The sequence below is a fragment of the Anolis sagrei genome, chromosome 11 (genome assembly GCF_037176765.1).
Source record: "Anolis sagrei isolate rAnoSag1 chromosome 11, rAnoSag1.mat, whole genome shotgun sequence".
Classification (NCBI taxonomy): Eukaryota; Metazoa; Chordata; class Lepidosauria; order Squamata; family Dactyloidae; genus Anolis; species Anolis sagrei.
In genome coordinates, this window is record NC_090031.1 from 5,450,001 (window position 1) to 5,470,681 (window position 20,681).

The window sequence follows — 20,681 nt, forward strand, 5'->3', positions numbered from 1 at the left end:
GACGCCCCGCCCCTGCACTCCTCCTCCCACCCCCTCCGCCCAAGCCCCGCCCACACCCACCGACGCCCCGCCCCTGCACTCCTCCTCCCACCCCCTCCGCCCAAGCCCCGCCCACACCCACCGACGCCCCGCCCCTGCACTCCTCCTCCCACCCCCTCCGCCCAAGCCCCGCCCACACCCACCGACGCCCCGCCCCTGCACTCCTCCTCCACCCACCCCCCTCCGTTGTAGCTGCTGGGATTTATAGTTTACCTGTAATCAAAGCATTCTGAATTCCAGCAACGACGGAAATAAACCAAACGTGGCACACAGGACTCCCATGACCCAACAGAAAGCACGAGAAGGGTTGGGTAAGCATTGGGAAGGAAGAAAGGAAGGAGGGAAGGCAGGAAAGAAAGAGGTATCGAAGGAAGGAAAAAGAGAAAGTAGAAAGGAAAGAAAAATAAAAGGAAGGAAAGGCAGGAAAGAGGTAAAGAAGGAAGGAGAAAAGAAAATAAAAAGTGAAAGAAGGAAGGAAACATGGAGGGAAGAAAGGAGGCAAAGGAAGAAAGGGGGAGGGAATGAAGGAAAGAGAGAAGGATGAAACCAAGGAGCGAAAGAAGGAAAAAAAGAAAGAAAGAGGTAGAGAAGGAAGAAAGGAGAGAAAGGGGGAGAAAAAGGGGGAAGGAATAGGTAGGTACCTCTCTTTCATAACACTCCAGATACCTACCTCTACTTTGAAAAGTTTTACTATAGGCCACAGCAACGCGTGGCAGGGCACAGCTAGTTATTATTATTATTATTGAAACACAACAAGATGAGTCCACAGCAGACAAGATCACTCTGCCAGCTGTTGTATTGGATTGTTGTTGTTGTTGTTGTTATTATTATTATTATTATTTGAAACACGACAAGATGAGTCCACAACAGACAAGATCACTCTGCTGGCTGTTGTATTGGAGGATAATGATGATGATGATTATTATTTTTATTATTAGAAACACAACAAGATGAGTCCACAACAGACAAGATCACTCTGCTGGCTGTTGCATTGGATGATGATGATGATGATGATGATTGTTGTTGTTGTTGTTGTTGTTGTTATTTGAAACACAACAAGATGAGTCTACAGCAGACAAGATCACTCTGCTGGCCGTTGTATTGGATTATTATTATTATTATTATTATTATTACTATTATTATTATTATTTGAAACACAACAAGATGAGTCCACAGCAAACAAGGTCACTCTGCTGGCTGTTGTATTGGATCACACGTCGGACACTTCCCAAGTGTCTGGAACTAATGGGAATAATGCATGTAGATCCAAGTAGGGTGGCCTTTTGCAGCTGGCAGATGGTAATTTTGTCAGCACCAATTGTGTTTAAGTGCATGCCAAGGTCTTTAGGCACTGCACCCAGTGTGCCGATCACCACTGGGACCACCTTGACTGGCTTGTGCCAGAGCCTTTGCAGTTCAATCTTTAAATCCTCATATTGTGTCAGCTTTTCCTGTTGTTGTTGTTGTTGTTGTTGTTGTTGTTGTTATTGTAGCTTGGGTACCCGGCATTGCCCGGGTTATTTGAAAAAGTCATTGTGAATTCTACAAAATGCATAAGATTGTGGGAGAACTACAAATCCCATCATGCCAGGTTAACCGCCAGAAACTTTTGATTGTATGATCCCTGAAATCGTACAATTTTTGTCGTTCTTTTGTGCATGACAACAATAGCAATGCTGTGTGATTCTTTTCCTTTTTCCAGGACTATCACAAAATCATTAAGAACCCGATGGACATGGGGACGATCAAGAAGCGGCTGGAGCACAACTATTACTGGAGCGCCAGTGAATGTATGCAGGATTTCAACACCATGTTTACAAACTGTTACATCTATAATAAGGTAAGGATCTAAGCACTTTACAGCAATGCGAGCCTTACCTTTGAGGGTTGGATAGCTTATTCTGCCCCAAACTTTAACATAGGAGTGTGAATTATATGGTTTGTTTAAAAAGTAAAGTCTCCAAATAATATTGAATTAATTGTTAGAGCCTAGTATTTATCAGAGAAACAATTGAACACTGAAGCTGCCTTATGGGCTCTCCATAATACAGCCGGAGCCTCCCTTATGCAAAATTCTTAGCACCAGATTCTATTCTGGGCTTTTCTCAGAAAGATAATAGTCCTGTTTTGATATAAAATATGAATTTACATTCTGCCTCCTTTGTCTTTATTTCAGCCAACGGACGACATCGTCCTCATGGCCCAAGCGTTGGAGAAGATCTTCCTGCAGAAAGTGGCGCAGATGCCGCAGGAAGAAGTCGAGTTGCTACCTCCGGTACCGAAAGGCAAAGCCCGCAAGGCGGCCACCACGGCGCATAACGCAGGTCACGCATGTAGCTGAATTTGGCGCATGCTTTCTGACGCATGCTTACTTTGGGGGATCCTTTTCTTTCTCACTGATTGTGAAGCCATTCTAACTCGGAGCTCCCCAAAGTCCTCACATTTTGCAGGACGAGGGATCAGTCTTTTGCATAGTAGCTGCTTGGAAATTGTAAGGAACCCAAAACAGGGACAGTTTTGTACACCAGAGTAGGAACGCCTCTGACCTTAAACACCACGGCAGCTTGGTAAAATTGATAATAATATTATAATGTAATACAATATAATACTAATAATAACTAATAATAATACTATTAATAATATAATACTAATAATACTAATATAATATAATACTAATATAATATAATACTAACATAATACTAATAATAACTAATAATAATACAAAATAATTGTATATTATATATTATGTGTAATATTGCTAATAATATTGCAGTATAGTGGCATAGTACAATATAGTAATATATAATATATAAGACTAAAAACCTGGATGTTCGAGCAGGCGTTCGGTTAACTGAACGCAATAAGTGTAATGATTGAAGGACTGGCAATTTGGACGACGAAACTGGATCGCGATTTTAGTCAAGAGATGAATTGGATTGTTTATTGATATATGTATTGTGGATCGTGTTTATGCTTTTAAACTGTATACTGTTTGTTATAAGTTGTTGTAAACCGCGTTGAGTCGCCGGCTAGGCTGAGAAACGGCGGTATACAAGTATAGCAAATAAATAAATAAATAAATAATACTAATATTGTGCTATGCTAATAATTATAATATATTGTAATACAATATAATACTAATAATACGATAGAATTTTATATTATATATTACGTGTAATATTACTAATAATATAGCAGTATAATATATTGTATGTACATATAATATTGATCATAATTTTGTAATACAATATAATACTAATAATAATATGATATAATAATTGTATATTATATATTGTGTATAATATTACTAAAAATATTCAAGTATAGTGGTATAGTACAATATAGTAATATATAATACTAATTGTGCTATTATATTGTAATACAATGTAATACTAATAATTCAATATAATAATATAATAATTATATATTGTTTTTTACATGTAATATTACTAGTAATATTGCAGTATAATGCTATAGTACAATATAGTCATATATAATAATATTGTGCTATTCTAATAATATAATGTATTGTATGTACATATACTATTGATCATAACATTGTAATACAATATAATAATCATACAATATAATAATATAATAATTATGTATTTTATATTACAGGTAATATTACTAGTAATATTGCAGTATAGTGGTATAGCACAATATAGTAATATATAATACTAATATTGTGCTATGCTAATAATATAATATATTGTAAATACATATAATATTGATATTAATATAATATAATACAATATAATATCAATAATAATAATACAATATAATATTAATTATATTTTATGTATTACATGTAATCGTAGTGATAATATTACAATATGCTGATATTGCGCTATGCTAATAATATAATATATTGTAAATACATATAATATCAGTAATAATCATACAATATATTAATTATATTTTATGTATTACATGTAATCATACTAATAATATTGTAGTATACTAATATTGTACAGTATAGTAATATATAATGCTAATGTTGTGATACACTAATAATATAATATATTGTATGTACATATAACTCGTGAGCCTTTATGAGTCCCCTTCAGGGTGAGAGAGGTTGGGGATATTAATGTAGTAAGTAAGTAAATAAATAAATAGTAGGGTCATGATGTGTGACCTAGAAAATGCCTATTTTGTAGATAAATGTTATCTTGGGTATCCAGTGAATATGACTAGTCATACCAGCTGCTTCTGTTTGTGGTAACTGGGTGAAATCGTGAGTTTAATCTTCTCTCCTTCCTCTTTTGAAAACAGGAGCCCCGCATCCGGCAACCACAGCTGTCTCTTCGGTGACTCCGCCGGCCCCCTTCCAGAACGTCCCACCCACCGTCTCGCAGACGCCGGTCATCGCTGTGACGCCCGTGCCAACCATCACCGCAACCATTGCCCCCATCGCCTCTCCCCCGGCCACCGTCCCCCCGCCGCCGCCGCCTCCCCCTCCTCCCGCCGCTCCCATCATGCCGGTCGTCCCTCCTACGCCACCCATTGTCAAGGTAGGCCTCTTTTCTCCTTACACGCACAACACACCATTCCGAAATGTATCGGTACTTTTCTTGTACTCAAAGAGCCATCTATATTATTATTACAAACTTGGCAATGCCTGGGTTATTAGAAAAGTGCACTGTTTGTTTTTAGATGTTAAGTAATATCAGTTTGGTTATATGTTACGCTATATGGTGCACATGTGCGGGGCCAGGGAGAGTGTGTGAGGCATGGGGATCCTTTATGGGAAGTTTGGCTCAATTCTATCATTGTTGAGGTTCAGAAAGCTCTTTGATTGCAGGTGAACTATAAATCCCTGCAACTGTAACTCCTGAATGTCAAGGTCTATTTCCCCCCAAACTCCACAAGTGTAAACATTTGGGCATATTGAGTATTTGTGCCAAGTTTGGTCCAGATCTATCATTGTTTGAGTCTACAGTGTTCTCTGGATGTAGGTGAACTACAACTCGCAAACCCAAGGTCAATGTCCACCAAACCCTTCCAGTATTGTCTGTTGGTCATGTGAGTCCTGTATGCCATGTTTGGTTCAATTCCATCATTGGTGGAGTTCAGAATGCTCTTTTATTGTAGGTGAACTATAAATCCCAGCAACTACAACTCCCAAATGATAAAATCATATTTTTTTTGAGTGAAGGACATACATTGGGTTGTTAGGTGTCTTATGTCCAAATTTGGTGTCAATTCGTCTTGTGGTTTTTGAGTTCTGTTAATCCCACAAACGAACATTACATTATATAGACTAGCTGTACCCACCACGTGTTGCTGTGGCCAACCTTCCCTCCATCTTTCCCTCCTTCCTTCACTCCCTCTTTCATTCCTTCCTTCCCTTTTCTTCTTTCCTTCTCTCCTTCCTTCTCTACCTCTTTCCTTTCTTCCCCCTTTTCTTTTCCTCCCTTTCTCTCCTTTCCTCCTTCTCTACCTCTTTCCTTCCTTCCTTCACTTTTTGCCTCCATCCTTCCTTCTTTCTTTCCTTTCTTCCCTCTTTCTCTCCTTTCCCTCCTTCCTTCGCTCCCTCTCTCCTTTGTTCCCTTTTTCTTTCTTTCTCTCCTTCCTTCCTTCTCTACCTCTTTCTTTCCTCCCTTCCCCCCTTTTCTTTTCCTACTTCTTTCTCTCCTTCCTTCCTTTGCTCTTTGCTTCCATGCTTCCTTCTCTCTTTTCTTCTTTCTTGCCCTCCCTCTTTCTCTTCTTCTTTCTTTCTACCTTTCTTCCTTCTCTACCTCTTTCCTTCCTTCCTTCGCTTTTTGCTTCCCTCCTTCCTTCTCTCTTTCCTTTCTTCCCCCTTTCTTTCCTTCTTTCCCTCCTTTCTTCACTCCCTCTCTCCCTCCCTTCCCCTTTTTCTTTCTCTCCTTCCTTCCTTCTCTACCTCTTTATTTCCTCCCTTCCCCTCTTTTCTTTTCCTACTTCTTTCTCTCCTTCCTTCCTTTGCTCTTTGCTTCCATGCTTCCTTCTCTCTTTCCTTCTTTCTTGCCCTCCCTCTTTCTCTTCTTCTTTTTTCTTTCTACCTTTTTTCCTTCTCTACCTCTTTCCTTCCTCCTTCCTTCCTTCCCTCCTTCCCTCCCTCTTTGCTTCCATGCTTCCTTCTCCCTTTCCTTCTTTCTTTCTCTCCCTCTTTCTTTCTCCCCTTCCTTTCTTCCTTCCTTCCCTCTTCCTTCCCTTTTTTCTGTATCACCATTTAGCTTTTCATCATTTTGCTTTATGGGGCTTTTTAGTCCTTTCTGCTGTTTTTTGGTGGGATTTTATGAGTGATGGTCACTTGTTGGTCTGTTAAGGGTATAGTGTCCAAATTTCATGTCAATTCGTCCAGTGGTTTTTGAGTTATGTTAATCCCACAAACGAACATATTTTTATTTATATAGATAGATTAATATTTTTAAAAACCCGTGAAACAGCGAGTCCGCTAAAAGCGAACCGCGAAGTAGCGAGGGAACACTGTGTGCTTTTCCTGCATGGCAGAAGGGGGTTAGACTAGATGGCCTTTGAGTTCCCTTCCACTCTAGGATTCTATGCGTACACATCCAGACCTACCCACACACACAAAGCCTATCAATGCCTGTTTCGTTTGACTTTCAGAAAAAGGGGGTGAAGCGGAAAGCGGACACCACCACGCCCACCACGTCGGCCATCACGGCCAGCCGGAGCGAGTCTCCCACGCCGCTCTTGGACGCCAAGCAGGCCAAAGTGGTGGCCCGGCGGGAGAGCGGCGGGCGGCCTATCAAGCCCCCCAAGAAGGACCTGGAAGACGGGGAGATCCCGCAACACGCCGGGAAGAAGGGCAAGCTCACGGAGCACCTCAAGTACTGCGACAGCATCCTGAAGGAGATGCTCTCCAAGAAGCACGCGGCCTACGCATGGCCCTTCTACAAGCCGGTCGACGCCGAGGCCCTCGAGCTCCACGACTACCACGATATCATCAAGCACCCGATGGATCTCAGTACTGTGAAAGTATGTCCCTTCCCCATTCTCTCCTCCTATTGTGTAGTCAGCTTACCAAACATCTACTGGGTTTAGGGTCGGAAGGGATCCCACAGTCCAACTCCCTTCCTCCAGGCAGGAAGACACAATCCGATCCCACCCAAGAGATGGCCATCCAGCCACTGCTTACAAACCTCCAGTGACAGCATATGCCACTCTCTTCCTAATGTATAGGTGGAATCTTTTCCCCTTCCATTTGAATCCATTGCTCCATTGTTGTTTGGATTTAGATTAGAACAGATCCCAAGAATATGGATCTTGGTTGTAAACATTGGAAGATTTATAGTGTGGGATTTTCTAGGTCCTCCAGGTGAGTCTGTAATACTCTTATCTGTCACTAGATGGGAAATGTCTAAGCTGGAGGTTTGCAATACCTCCTTCAGCCCTCGTAGGCAGGTTTTTCTAACCAAATTTTAATGACCGTATATACTTGAGTATAAGCTGAGTTTTTCAGCCCTTTTTTAGCCTTATAGTTATTTGTTATTTTACTCTATTTATCATTGTTCTTATTACATTTACATTATTTTACTCTATTATTATTTTATTACATTTACTAGCTGTACCCGCCACGCGTTGCTGTGGCCAACCTTCCCTCCCTCTTTCTCTCCTTCCTTCCCTCTTTCCTTTCTTTCCTCTTTTTCTTTCCCTGTCTCTCTTCTTTCTTCTATCTCTACCTGTTTCTTTCCTCCCTTTCTTTGCTCTTTGGTTACTTCCTTCCTTCCCTATCTTTTGTTCCTTCTCTCCTTCCTTCCCTCCCTTTTTCCTTTCACTTTTTTTATTTCCTTCTCTCCTTCCTTGCTTCTCTGTCTTTCTTTCTTTCCTTCTTTCCCTCCCTGCTTCTCTCCTTCCTTCCTTCCTTTCCTCTTTCCCTCCTTCTCTCGTTACTTCTTGACTGTCCCTTCCATTTAATATTGTATTTATATCTTACATAGAAAGAAGGAAAGAAGGAGGGACATGAAGGAAGGGAGGGAAGGAGGGAAAGAAGGGAAGGAAGGAAAAGAAAGAAGGAGGGGAGGGAGGAAGGAGGAAGGAGAGGGATGAAGAAAGGGATGAAGGAAGGAGAGAGGGAAGGAAATGAAGAAAGGGAAAGAAGAAGGAAAGGGAGGGAGGGAGGAAAAGAAGGAAAGGAAGAAGGAAGGAGGGACAGGAAGGAAGGGAAGGAGGGAAAGAAGGAAAGGAAGGAAAAGAAAGAAGGAGGGGGAGGGAGGAAGGAGGAAGGAGAGGGATGAAGAAAGGGATGAAGGAAGGAGAGAGGGGAGGAAATGAAGGGGAAGGAAATGAAGAAAGGGAAAGAAGAAGGAAAGGGAGGGAGGAAAAGAAGGAAAGGAAGAAGGAAGGAGGGACAGGAAGGAAGGGAAGGAGGGAAAGAAGGAAAGGAAGGAGAAGGAAAGAAGAAAAGGAATGAAGGGAAGAAGGGAAGGGAGGGAGGGAGAGAAGGAAGGTCCTTCTTTCATTGGGTTGTTAGGGACATAGTGTGCAAATTTGGTGTCAATTGCCCCAGTGGTTTCTGAGTCGGCTTATACTTGAGTATATACGGTATTTTAACTCAACCATGGCTTGCATTGAGCTCTGTATAGTTTTATAAGCATAGCAATGCTTTCCCCATCACTATGACAATTCCATGTCAGAAATGCTGGCAGAATCTGTTCTGTCGGTTGCAAAGGCCTTCACAGTCCATTTTTGATCTTTCAACACAACTTAATGACTTTTTTCCCCCCGCTTGCTTTTTTTAAAAAAAGAGACCTTGCATAGAACCAGCTTCCTCATGTTGCCCATTTCATCTCTGAACGCATGTCGCTTATGGCTTTCCTTCCCTTCCCCGTCTCCCACCCGATCGTCCCTCTCCTTCCTTCTTCCCTCCCCACTTTTCTGGCTTCCTGTGTTTGCAGAAAAAAATGGACAGCCGAGAATATCCAGACGCCCAGGGTTTTGCGGCAGATATTCGGTTAATGTTCTCTAATTGTTACAAGTACAACCCACCCGACCATGAAGTCGTGGCCATGGCGCGGAAGCTTCAGGTAAATGGGGCTCGTAGCCAACACGATCCAGGCTTCCCTTCGCTCTTTTTGATGCCGGCAGATCCCATTCATTCAACGAGGGATCTGCTCTCTTGTCTTGCTTGCCCTGGGAGAGAAGAACAAAGCCCTTTTGAATCGCTTTTGGGTGTTTTTTTAGCTTCTTATTACGTTCGAAAAGAGTTGTATACGTTTATCCATGGCCAAAACGCTATTTGCTAGCTTATGGAAACCAGGGCTCTACTTTTCAAATTATTTTATTCTATTATTATTATGACATCCATTATTGTACTTATTATTATTTTTATTACATTTATTATTTTACTCAATTTTATTATTACATTTACTATTATTTTATTATTATTATGACCTCCATTATTGTACTTACTAATTTTTTTTTTGGCTTTCAAAGTCTTTTAAAGTGTTTTTCAGTGTTTTTATGAGTGATGCTTACTCATTGGTCTGATAGGTGTAATGTGTCCAAATTGTGTGTCAATTTGTCCAGTGGTTTTTGAGTTTTGCTAATCCCACAAACGGACATTACATTTTTATTTATATAGATTTATTTTTTCTCTATTATTATATTTACTCTATTATTATATTTTATACATTAATAATAATATTAATACATTACATTATTACATTTATTATTTATCATTAATACATTTATTTTATTACTCTAATATTACATTTATTATTTTACTCTATTATTATGATATTTATTCTTTTACTCTATTTCATTTATTATTTTACTCAATTTTGATTATTACATTTGCTATTATTTTATTCTATTATTATGACATCCATTATTGTACTTATTATTTTTATTACATTTATTATTTTACTCAATTTTTATTATTACATTTGCTATTATTTTATTCTATTATGACATCCATTATTGTACTTATTATTTTTATTACATTTATTATTTTATTCAATTTTATTATTATATTTACTAATATTTTATTCTATTATTATTATGACATCCATTATTGTACTTATTATTTTTATTACATTTATTATTTTACTCTATTTTTATTATTACATTTACTATTATTTTATTCTATTATTATTACATCTATTACAAGTCCCTTCTCTGTGAATGTGAGCCCTGGCACATATATGTTTAACTAGCTTGGGTGCCCAGTATTGCCCGTATTATTTGGAAAAAAAAATCTTCTATATAAATAAAAATGTAATGTTTGTTTGTGTGATTAGCAAAACTCAAAAACCAGTTGGCGAATTGACACCAAATTTGGACACAAGACACCTCTCAGGCCAACGAGTGACCAGCACTCATAAAAACACTGAAAAACACAGCAGAAGGGACTTAAAAAAACAACAACATTACAACGCATGCGCAAGACCACATATATATATACAAACACACATATATACACATATATGCATATAAACACACAAAACACATACACAGCAAGGACGAAGGAAGAGAGAGAAGGAAGGATGGAAGGAGAGCAGGAAGGAAAGAAAGAAGGGTAGAGAAGGAAGGAGGGAAAGAAGGAGGGAAGGAGAGAAAGAAGGAAAGAAAGAAAGGTAGAGAAGGAAGGAGGGAGAGAAAGAGGGAGAGAAGAAGGAGGGAAGGAGAGAAGGAAGGGGAAAAAAGAAGGGTAGGGAAGGAAGGGAGGAGAGAAGGAAAGAAAGAAGGGTAGAGAAGGAAGGAGGAAGAAGGGAAAGAAGGAGGGAAGGAGAGAAAGAAGGAAAGAAAGAAAGGTAGAGAAGGAAGGAGGGAGAGAAAGAGGAAGAGAAAGAAGGAGAGAAGGAAGGAAAAAAGAAAGGTAGAGAAGGAAGGGAGAAGAGAAGTAGGGAGGGAAAGAGGGAAGGATAGAAAGAAGGGTAGGGAAGGAAGGGAGGAGAGAAGGAGGGAGAGAAAGAGGGAAAGACAGAAGGGTAAAGAAGGAAGGAAGGAGAGAATGAGGGAGAGAAGGAAATAAAAAAGTGAAAGGAAGGAAGGAGAGAAGGAACGAAAGAGAGAAAGAGGGAGGGAAGGAAGAAAAGAGACAAGACAGGATGGAACCAAAGAGCAAAGGAAGCGAGAAAAGAAACAGGTAGAGAAGGAACAAAGAAGAAGGGAAAGAAAAAGTGGGAAGGAAGGAAGGAGAGAAAGAAAGAAGGAGAGAAAAAGGAAGGGAAGGTTGGCCACAGCAACGCGTGGTGGGTACAGCTAGTTTTTTATAATTGTACAAAATGCATAACTACAACTCACATCATGCAAAGTTAACCCTGAAAAGCTCCATCAGTACTCAAAGTGTGTTATATTGAGTAAATTTGCTCTAGATGCATCATTGGAGAGGTTCAGTGTGCTCCCTACCTGTGGGGTAAACTACAACTCCCACTATGGTGAGTCAGTCCCCTCAAAACCCCTCCAGTAGGTTGAGTTAGTCATGGGGGTTCTGTGTACCAAGTTTAATCCAGGTCCATCATCGGTGGAGGTCATAGTTTCCCTCGTTGTGAGTGAACTACAATTCCCAGAAAGGAAGATCAGTTCCTCCCCAAACCCCTCCAGTAATCAAATTTTGGCATATCAGGTCTGTGTGCCAAGTCCAGATCCATCACTGTTTGGGTTCATAGTACTCTCAGGGTGTAAGTGAACTACAACTCTCCCAGATCAAGGTCAATTTTCCCCAAAGACCTTCAGTATTTTTTGCTGGTCATGGGGACTCTGCATGCCAAGTTTGGTCCAGTTCCATCTTTGGTGGAATTCATTGATTGCAGGTGAAGTATAAATCCCAGTACCTACAACTCCAGGTACTGGGATTTATAGTTCACCTGCAATCAATGAATTCCACCAAATATGAAATTGGACCAAACTTGGCACTTAGGTATTGACCAGCGAAAATACTGGAGGTCTTTGGGGAAAATTCACCTTGATTTCAGGGAGTTGTAGTTCACCTACATCCAGAGAGCACTATGGAAGCCAAATCTCTTCAAAACCCACTCGTATTCAAATTTGGGCATATTGAGCATGCATGCATCATTCGTTGTTTGGGTTCATAGTGTGCTCTGGATGTAAGTGAATTATTATTTATTTATTGTTTATCTATGACATTGATATGCCACCCTTCTCACCCCAAAGGAGACTCAGTGCGGCTTACAAGATATATATATATATATATATATACACATAAAATATATTATATTATTAGTATGGCACAATATCAGTATTATATATTACTATATTGTACTATACCATTATATTGAAATATTATTAATAACTAGCCATCCCTTGCCACGCGTTGCTGTGGGCCATGGGGGTTCTGTGTGGGAGATTGGGCCCAATTCTATCGTTGGTGGGGTTCAGAATGCTCTGTGATTGTAGGTGAACTATAAATCCCAGCAACTACAACTCCCAAATGTTAAGATTCTATTTTCTCCAAACTCCACCAGTGTTCACATTTGAGCATATTGCATATTCGTGTAGAGTTTGGTCCAGAGCCATCATTATTTGAGTGCACAGTGATCTCTGGATGTAGGTGAACTACAACTCCAAAACCAAAGGACATTGCCCACCAAGCCCTTCCAGTGTTTTCTGTCGGTCATGGGAGAACCGTGTGCCAAGTTTGGTTCAATTCCATTGTTGGGAATGCTCTTTGATTGTAGGTGAACTATAAATCCCAGCAACTACAACTCCCAAATGACAAAATCAATTTTTTTTGAGTGAAGGACATACATTGGGTTGTTAGGTGTCTTGTGTCCAAATTTAGTGTCAATTCGTCCAGTGGTTTTTGAGTTATGCTAATCCCACATACAAAGACAAGGTGGAACTGTCTTCCTGGCCCCCTCTCTCTTCACTCTTCACTACAACTCTTATACATCCCTCCAAAGACCTCCAGCATTTTGGTGTCAATTCGTCTAGTGGTTTTTGAGTTCTGTTAATCCCACAAATGAACAATACATTTTTATTTATATAGATATTATATTATATTTTAGTACAGCCCAGGAGACAAGGTGGAACTGTCTTCCTGGCCCCCCCTCTCTTCACTACAACTCTTATGCATCCCTCCAAAGACCTCTAGCATTTTTTGTTGGTCATGGGGACTCTGTGTGCCAAGCGAGGTCCAAGTCCATTTTTCTGGAGTTCAGAGTGTAGTTCTTAGATTGCAGGTGAACTATACATCCCAGCACTTTCAACTCCTAAACATCATGGTGAATTCTCCCCAACGCTCTCTAGTACAGTGTTTCTCAACCTTTCCAATCCCCACGACCCCTTAATACAGTTCCTCAGGTTGTGGTGACCCCCAACCATAACATTTTTGTTGCTACTTCATAACTGTCATTTTGCTACTGTTACGAAACGTCATGTAAATATCTGAAATGCAGGATGTATTTTCATTCACTGGACCAAATTTGACACAAATACCCAATACGGCCACATTTGAATATTGGTGGGCTTGGGAGGGGATTGATTTTGTAATTTGGGAGTTGTGGTTTCTAGGATTTATAGTTCACCTACGGTCAAAGAGCATTCTGAACTCCACCGATAATGGAATTGAACCAAACTTGGCATACAGAACTCCCACGGCCAACAGAAAATACTGGAAGGGTTTGGTGGCCATTGACCTTGAGTTTCGGAGTTCCTCCCTTGTGCATGTGGCAGGAGGTCCTCCCTTGTGCATGTGGCAGGCCTCAGGTTGCATTGCAGCAGGTGGTCAGTGGTTTGCTCTTCTCCACACTCGCATGTCGAGGATTCCACTTTGTGGCCCCATTTCTGAAGGTTGGCTCTGCATCTCGTGGTGCCAGAGCGCAATCTGTTCAGCGCCTTCCAAGTCGCCCAGTCTTCTGTGTGCCCAGGGAGGAGTCTCTCATTTGGTATCAGCCAATGGTTGAGGTTCTGGGTTTGAGCCTGCCACTTTTGGACTCTCGCTTGCTAAGGTGTTCCAGCGAGTGTCTCTGTAGATCTTAGAAAACTATTTCTAGATTTAAGTTGTTGACGTGCTGGCCGATACCCAAACAAGGGATGAGCTGGAGATGTCTCTGCCTTGGTCCTTTCACTATTGGCTGCTACTTCCCGGCGGATGTCAGGTGGTGCAATACCGGCTAAGCAGTGTAATTTCTCCAGTGGTGTAGGGCGCAGGCACCCCGTGATAATGCGGCATGTCTCATTCAGAGCCACATCCACTGTTTTAGTATGGTGAGATGTGTTCCACACTGGGCATGCGTACTCAGCAGCAGAGTAGCACAGCGCAAGGGCAGATGTCTTCACTGTATCTGGTTGTGATCCCCAGGTTGTGCCAGTCAGCTTTCGTATGATATTGTTTCTAGTGCCCACTTTTTGCTTGATGTTCAGGCAGTGCTTCTTGTAGGTCAGAGCACGGTCCAGAGTGACTCCCAGGTATTTGGGTGCGCTGCAATGCTCCCGTAGGATTCCTGGGGATCACAACTAGACACAGTGAAGACATCTGCCCTTATGCTTGGTTACTCTGGTTCACCTACAATCAGAGCATTCTGTACCCCACCGACAATAGAACTGGGCCAAACTTTCTACACAGAACCCCCATGACCAACAGAAAATACTGTGTTTTCTGATGCTCTTCAGTGACCCCACTCGCGACCCCCTTAAGGATCCCGACCCCCAGGTTGAGAAACACTGCTCTAGTATATTCAGTTGCGGATCAATTCCTCTGTCTGCTGTGTGCCATAGAAAAGAATATTAAAAAGTTAAGGGAGAGGCAAATTGCAAATTGCACCCCAATGGAGTCAGGAACACTGGGATGTCTGTGGTGGAGGAAGCACAGAAAATCTAGGATGGAACTGTACTCCCGAAATCCCTTTCCCGTGGGCTGTTTTCAAGCCAGGAGTCACCCATCCCATAATCAGAAGATGTTTGCAGCGTGTCCCTTCCTAACTCGTTCCACCTTCTGCTCTCCCCGCAGGACGTCTTTGAGATGAGGTTCGCCAAGATGCCGGACGAGCCGGCCGAGCCCCCGCCTCCTCCGCCTCCAGCTGCCCCCGTGGTGAGCAAAAGCATGGAGAGCAGCCACAGCAGCGAGGAGAGCTCCTCGGATTCGGACAGTTCGGACTCGGAAGAGGAGCGGGCCACCCGTCTGGCCGAACTCCAGGAGCAGGTGAGAGCCTCCTCTTTGGCTTCCTCTTGGCCTTCGCTCCACTTCAGGCGTTGGTTCGTCCTTCTCCTGAACCTGGAGGAGGGTCTTTCAAGGCCAAACCTAGAAAAATAAACCTCACCAAGGAGCCCATTCAGAAGTTACTTACTCATCTTGGATGGATGGGCAAAGTGGAAGGCTAGGGGGATGCATTCGCCACTTTGCATCTCATAATAATAATAATAATAACCACATAATAATAATAATAATAATAATAATAATAATAATAATAATAATACTTTCCCCTCCTGAAACCTCGGAGGGTCACATAACCCTCATTGTGTTGTCGAAGGCTTTCGTGGCCAAATCACTGGGTTGCTGTGGAGTTTTCCAAGTTGTATAGCCATGTTCCAGAAGCATTCTCTCCTGACGTTTCGCCCACATCTATAGCAGGCATAAAGGTTGTGAGGTTTGTTAGAAACTAGGAAAATTAGGTTTATATATCTGTGGAATGATATCTAGGGTGGAAGAAAGAACTCTTGTCTGGCGGAGGCAAGTGAGTATGTTGCAAGGCCATGCAGTGCTAATCAAGCTTGCCCAAACCCCACTGCTCCTTACAAATACACTTCTTTTACTTCCTATCTCACCCACGGTTTTAACGTTTTTAACCTTTTATCTTGCACATTTGGCCCGTCCTTTGTGATAGATTTTATTACGTTATTTTGCATTGTCTATTTTATTTTGGTGTGTTTAATTTTCTATTGTTTTGTATATTATTTTGTTGCATTATTTTTGGGCTTGGCCTCATGTTAGCCGCCCCGAGTCCCCATTGGGGAGATGGTGGTGTGGTGGGGTATAAATAAAGATGATGATGATGATGATGATTATTATTATTATTATTATTGCAAAATTCATGCTTTCTTCACATAAAGAAGAGTTCTTTCTCCCACCAGGAACCTTCCATAGATATAGAAATCCCTTATTGTTGTTGTTGTTGTTGTTGCAAAATTCACGCTTCCCTCACATAAAGAATTCTTTCTCCTACCCTGAACCTTCCATAGATATAGAAATCCATTGTTGTTGTTGTTGCAAAATTCACGCTTTCTTCACATAAAGAAGAGTTCTTTCTCCCACTCTGAACCTTCCATAGATATAGAAATTTCTCATTATTATTATTATTATTATTATTATTATTGCAAAATTCACGCTTCTTCCACCCTTAACCTTCCATAGATATAGAAATCCATTATTATTATTATTATTATTATTATTATTATTATTGCAAAATTCACGCTTCCCTCACATAAAGAATTCTTTCTCCTACCCTGAACCTTCCATAGATATAGAAATCCATTATTATTGTTGTTGTTGTTGCAAAATTCACGCTTTCTTCACATAAAGAAGAGTTCTTTCTCCCACCCTGAACCTTCCATAGATATAGAACTCCATTATTATTATTATTATTATTATTATTATTATTGCAAAATTCACGCTTCCCTCACATGTATCTATCTTATCTATCCATCCATCCCTCTATCCTTCTATCTATCCCTCTATCTACCTATCTATCTATATATCTATCTATCTAGTTATCCATCTATATCCATCTATCAATTTTTCCAATATCCCTCTCTTGTTTTTCTTTCTTTCTTTTTTGTTGTCTTGTTCTCTTCCTATCTATCTATCTATCTATCTATCTATCTTATTGTCTTTCTTTCTTTCTCCCACCCTGAACCTTCCATAGATATAGAAATCCCTTATTATTATTATTATTATTATTACTGCAAAATTCACGCTTCCCTCACATAAAGAAAAGTTATTTCTCCCACCCTGAACCTTCCATAGGTATAGAAATCCCACTTGTCCAGTTTCCAACAGACCTCACAACCTCTTAGGATGCCTGCCATAGATGTGGGAGAAACGTCAGGAGAGAATGCTCCTGGAACATGGCCAGACAGCCTGGAGAACTCACAGCAACCCAGTGATTCCGATCATGGAAGCCTTTGACAATACAAAGCTCTGTGAAACGATGACTCCCATGATTCATAGCTTTGAGAAACCCTGGCCAGTCAAGAGGGGTGGTCAAACTGCATTAATTCCACAATGTAGATACGCCCTGCAAGGTGTATAAATATAGTAAATAAATAAATGAATATCACATATCGGAGGGGTGTTTGCCAAGTGGGAGGTTTGTTGGAGGTATGTTGCAAAGATCTCCGTATGGAGAACCTGCTCAAATGGCCCCATCGTGCAAGGTTAGCCAGGAAGCGAAGGGATTAAAGAGTTTGGGGGTCCCTTAGATTCCCTGCCCCCCGCCTCCCTTCCCCCGACCCCCAACCAAAAACCCGCCTGGAGCCGCAGTGTGGATGCACTATTTGCTTCCCTGCCTGTCTTCTTGTTCACACAGGACTGTTCCCGGTCAGTGAGGCAGTGCTACAAGGTCAATGACTCCCGAGACTGGAATGGATGGAATGTATTTGTTTCTTTTCAATTTTTTTCCTTTTTTTCGTTTCTCTTTTGATTACCTTTGTATGTGATACCATATTGTAATCACAGGGCTCTTGGGGGGGGAGGAAAAAAAGAGGGGTTAATGCGGGAAGCAATGGGAGTTGCGAGGGGATTTCAGAGGGGTCTCCAAAACCACCAGAAAACATATATTTTTGATGGTCTTAGGAGCCCCTTTGGCAGAGAAGGCTGAAGATCTCTCCACCTGTCCTTCTCTTCCTTTTTGGAAACCGGCGGCGAATCCTCCTACCAAAAGCCCTCCTCCTGCTGTGATTGGCCGGCCTCTCAACCAAGGGGAGGGCTGTTTCTGGGGTTCCAAGCGGGGAAGGGGAGAGCAAGTGGTAGCGTGTTGCAAATGTTCAGGCAAGGGAAAGTGCGTGAGGCTGGAGGGAGGCTCCTCTGACCAAAATCCCTCCTTCTGCTGTGATTGGCCGGCCTCTCAGCCAAGGGGAGGGCTGTTTCTGAGACCGCACGCAGGGAGGGGAGAGCAGGCGTGCTCGGCACATAGCAGCACGGTGCAAATGTTCAGGCAAAGGAGAGTGCGTGAGGCTGGAGGGAGGCTCCCTCCTACCAAAAGCTCTCCTCCTGCTGTGATTGGCCGGCCTCTCAGCCAAGGAGAGGGCTGTTTCTGAGATGCCACGTGGGGAGGGGAGAGCAGGAATGCTCGGCACATCACAGCTTAATGCGCATGTGAAGGCGAGGGAGAGCACGCGAGGCTGGAGGGAGGATCCCTCCTTCCAAAAGCCCTCCTCCTGCTGTGATTGGCCGGCCTCTCAACCAAGGGGAGGGCTGTTTCTGAGACCTCACGCAGGGAAGGGGGGAGAGCAGGTGTGCTCGCCACATGGCAGCATGGTGCAAATGTTCAGGCAAGGGAGATTGCGCAAGGCTGGAGGGAAGCTCCTCCTACCAAAAGCCCTCCTCCTGCTGTGATTGGCCGGCCTCTCAGCCAAGGGGAGGGCCGTTTCTGAGACTCCAAGCAAAGAGGGGAGAGCAGGCGTGCTCAGTGCATGGCAGCATGGTGCGCATGTGCAGGTGAGGAAGAGCACGCAAGGCTGGAGGGAGGTTCCTCCTACCAAAAGCCCTCCTCTTGCTGTGATTGGCCGGCCTCTAAGCCAAGGAGAGGGCTGTTTCTGAGGTTCCAAACAGGGAGGGGAGAGCAGGCGTGCTCGGCACATGGTAGCGTGGTGCAAATGTTCAAGCAAGGGAGAGTGCGCGAGGCTGGAGGGAGGCTCCCTCCTACCAAAAGCCCTCCTCCTTCTATGATTGGCCGGCCTCTCAGCCAAGGGGAGGGCTGTTTCTGAGGTTCCAAACAGGGAGGGGAGAGCAGGCGTGCTCGGCACGTGGTAGTGTGGTGCAAATGTTCAGGCAAAGGAGAGTGCGCGAGGCTGGAGGGAGGTTCCCTCCTACCAAAAGCCCTCCTGCTGTGATTGGCCGGCCTCTCAGCCAAGGGGAGGGCTGTTTCTGAGACCGCACGCAGGGAGGGGAGAGCAGACGTGCTCGGCACATGGCGAGAGAGGGAGAGCGTGCAAGGTGGGAGGGAGTCTCGTGCCTGCAAGTCCCTTCAAAGCATGGAGGTTCTGTGTGGGAAGTTTGGCCCCATTGTATCATTTGTGAGGCTCAAAATTCACTTTGAATGTAGGTTAACTATAAGTCCCAGCAACTACAACTCCCAAATGTCAAGATCTATTTGTCGGCGTGTAGGTGAGAGGGTTAATTCAGCCACCTTCCTCTCTGTCGGAGATCTAGCATTTCCTTAGGCTCACGATCATAAAATCCACACATTCCAAAGTGTCTCTCTAGCAGGGAAACCTTCACTCTTTGCAATTAACCATTGCTCTACTGCAGCGTTTCTCAACCTGGGGGTCGGGACCCCTGGGTGGGTCGCGAGGGGGTGTCAGAGTGGTCAGCAAAGACCACCAGAAAACACATCATTTTCTGTTGGTCATGGGAGTTCTGTGTGGGAAGTTTGGCCCAATTCTATCGTTGGTGGGGTTCAGAATGCTCTTTGATTGAATGTGAACTATAAATCCCAGCAACTACAACTCCCAAATGCCAAGGTCTATTTTCCCCAAACTCCACCAGAGTTCACATTTGGGCATATTGAGTATTCATGCCAAGTTTGGTCCAGATCCATCATTGTTTGAGTCCACAGTGCTCTCTGGATGTAGGTGAACTACAACTCCCAAACTCAAGGTCAATGCCCACCAAACCCTCCCAGTATTTTTTGTTGGTCAGGGAAGTTTTGTGTGCCAATTTTGGTTCAATTCCATCGTTGGTGGGGTTCAGAATGTTCTTTGATTGTAGGTGAACTAACTATAAATCCCAGCAACCACAACTGCCCAATGACAAAACCAAATCTCCCCCCACCCCGCCAGTATTCAGATTTGGGCCTATCGGGGATTTGTGCCAAATTTGGTCCAGTGAATGAAAACACATCCTGCCTATCAGATATCTACATTCTGATTCATATCAGTTCCTCATGTTGTGGGGTCACCACAACATGAGGAACTGGATTAAGGGGTCACGGCATTAGAAAGGTTGAGAAACACTGCTCTACTGGAGAGCTTCACACACATTAGCTTTCAACTACCAATTGAAAATTTCACATTACACACACATAGCTCTAACACTATTTCCCCCAAACTCCACCAGTGTTCACATTTGGGCATATTGAGTATTCGTGCCAAGTTTGGTCCAGATCTATCATCGTTGGAGTCCACAGTGCTCTCTGGATGTAGATGAACTACAACTCCCAAACTCAAGGTCAATGCCCACCAAACCCTTCCAATATTTTCTGTTAGTCATGGGAGTTTGGTGTGCCAAATTTCATTCAATTCCATTTTTGGGGGAGTTCAGAATTCTCTTAGATTGTAGGCGAACTATAAATCCCAGCACTACAACTCCCAAATGACAAAATCAGTCTCCCTCCCAGCCCCACCAGTATTCAAATTTGGGCGTATCGGGTATTTGTGCCAAATTTGGTCCAGTGAATGAAAATACATCCTGCATATCAGATACTTACATGACGAGTTATGAAGTAGGCACAGAAATAATAATGTTATGG

At 42.6% G+C, this 20,681-nt stretch overlaps 1 protein-coding gene across 3 annotated transcripts in view; it reads left to right on the forward strand.

Annotated features, from left to right (window-relative positions):
* BRD3 (bromodomain containing 3) overlaps positions 1-20,681 on the forward strand; it is a 42,110-nt gene that overhangs the window by 12,003 nt on the left and 9,426 nt on the right. The window contains exons 3-9 of one of the 3 annotated variants that reach the window (XM_067471820.1): positions 1,742-1,879; positions 2,216-2,363; positions 4,318-4,556; positions 6,637-7,008; positions 8,928-9,056; positions 14,945-15,136; positions 17,520-17,585. In XM_067471820.1, coding sequence (XP_067327921.1) covers positions 1,742-1,879; positions 2,216-2,363; positions 4,318-4,556; positions 6,637-7,008; positions 8,928-9,056; positions 14,945-15,136; positions 17,520-17,585 — 1,284 coding nt within the window. The remainder of the gene's footprint in view (positions 1-1,741; positions 1,880-2,215; positions 2,364-4,317; positions 4,557-6,636; positions 7,009-8,927; positions 9,057-14,944; positions 15,137-17,519; positions 17,586-20,681) is intronic. The other 2 variants (XM_067471821.1, XM_067471822.1) reach the window with 2 other exon arrangements.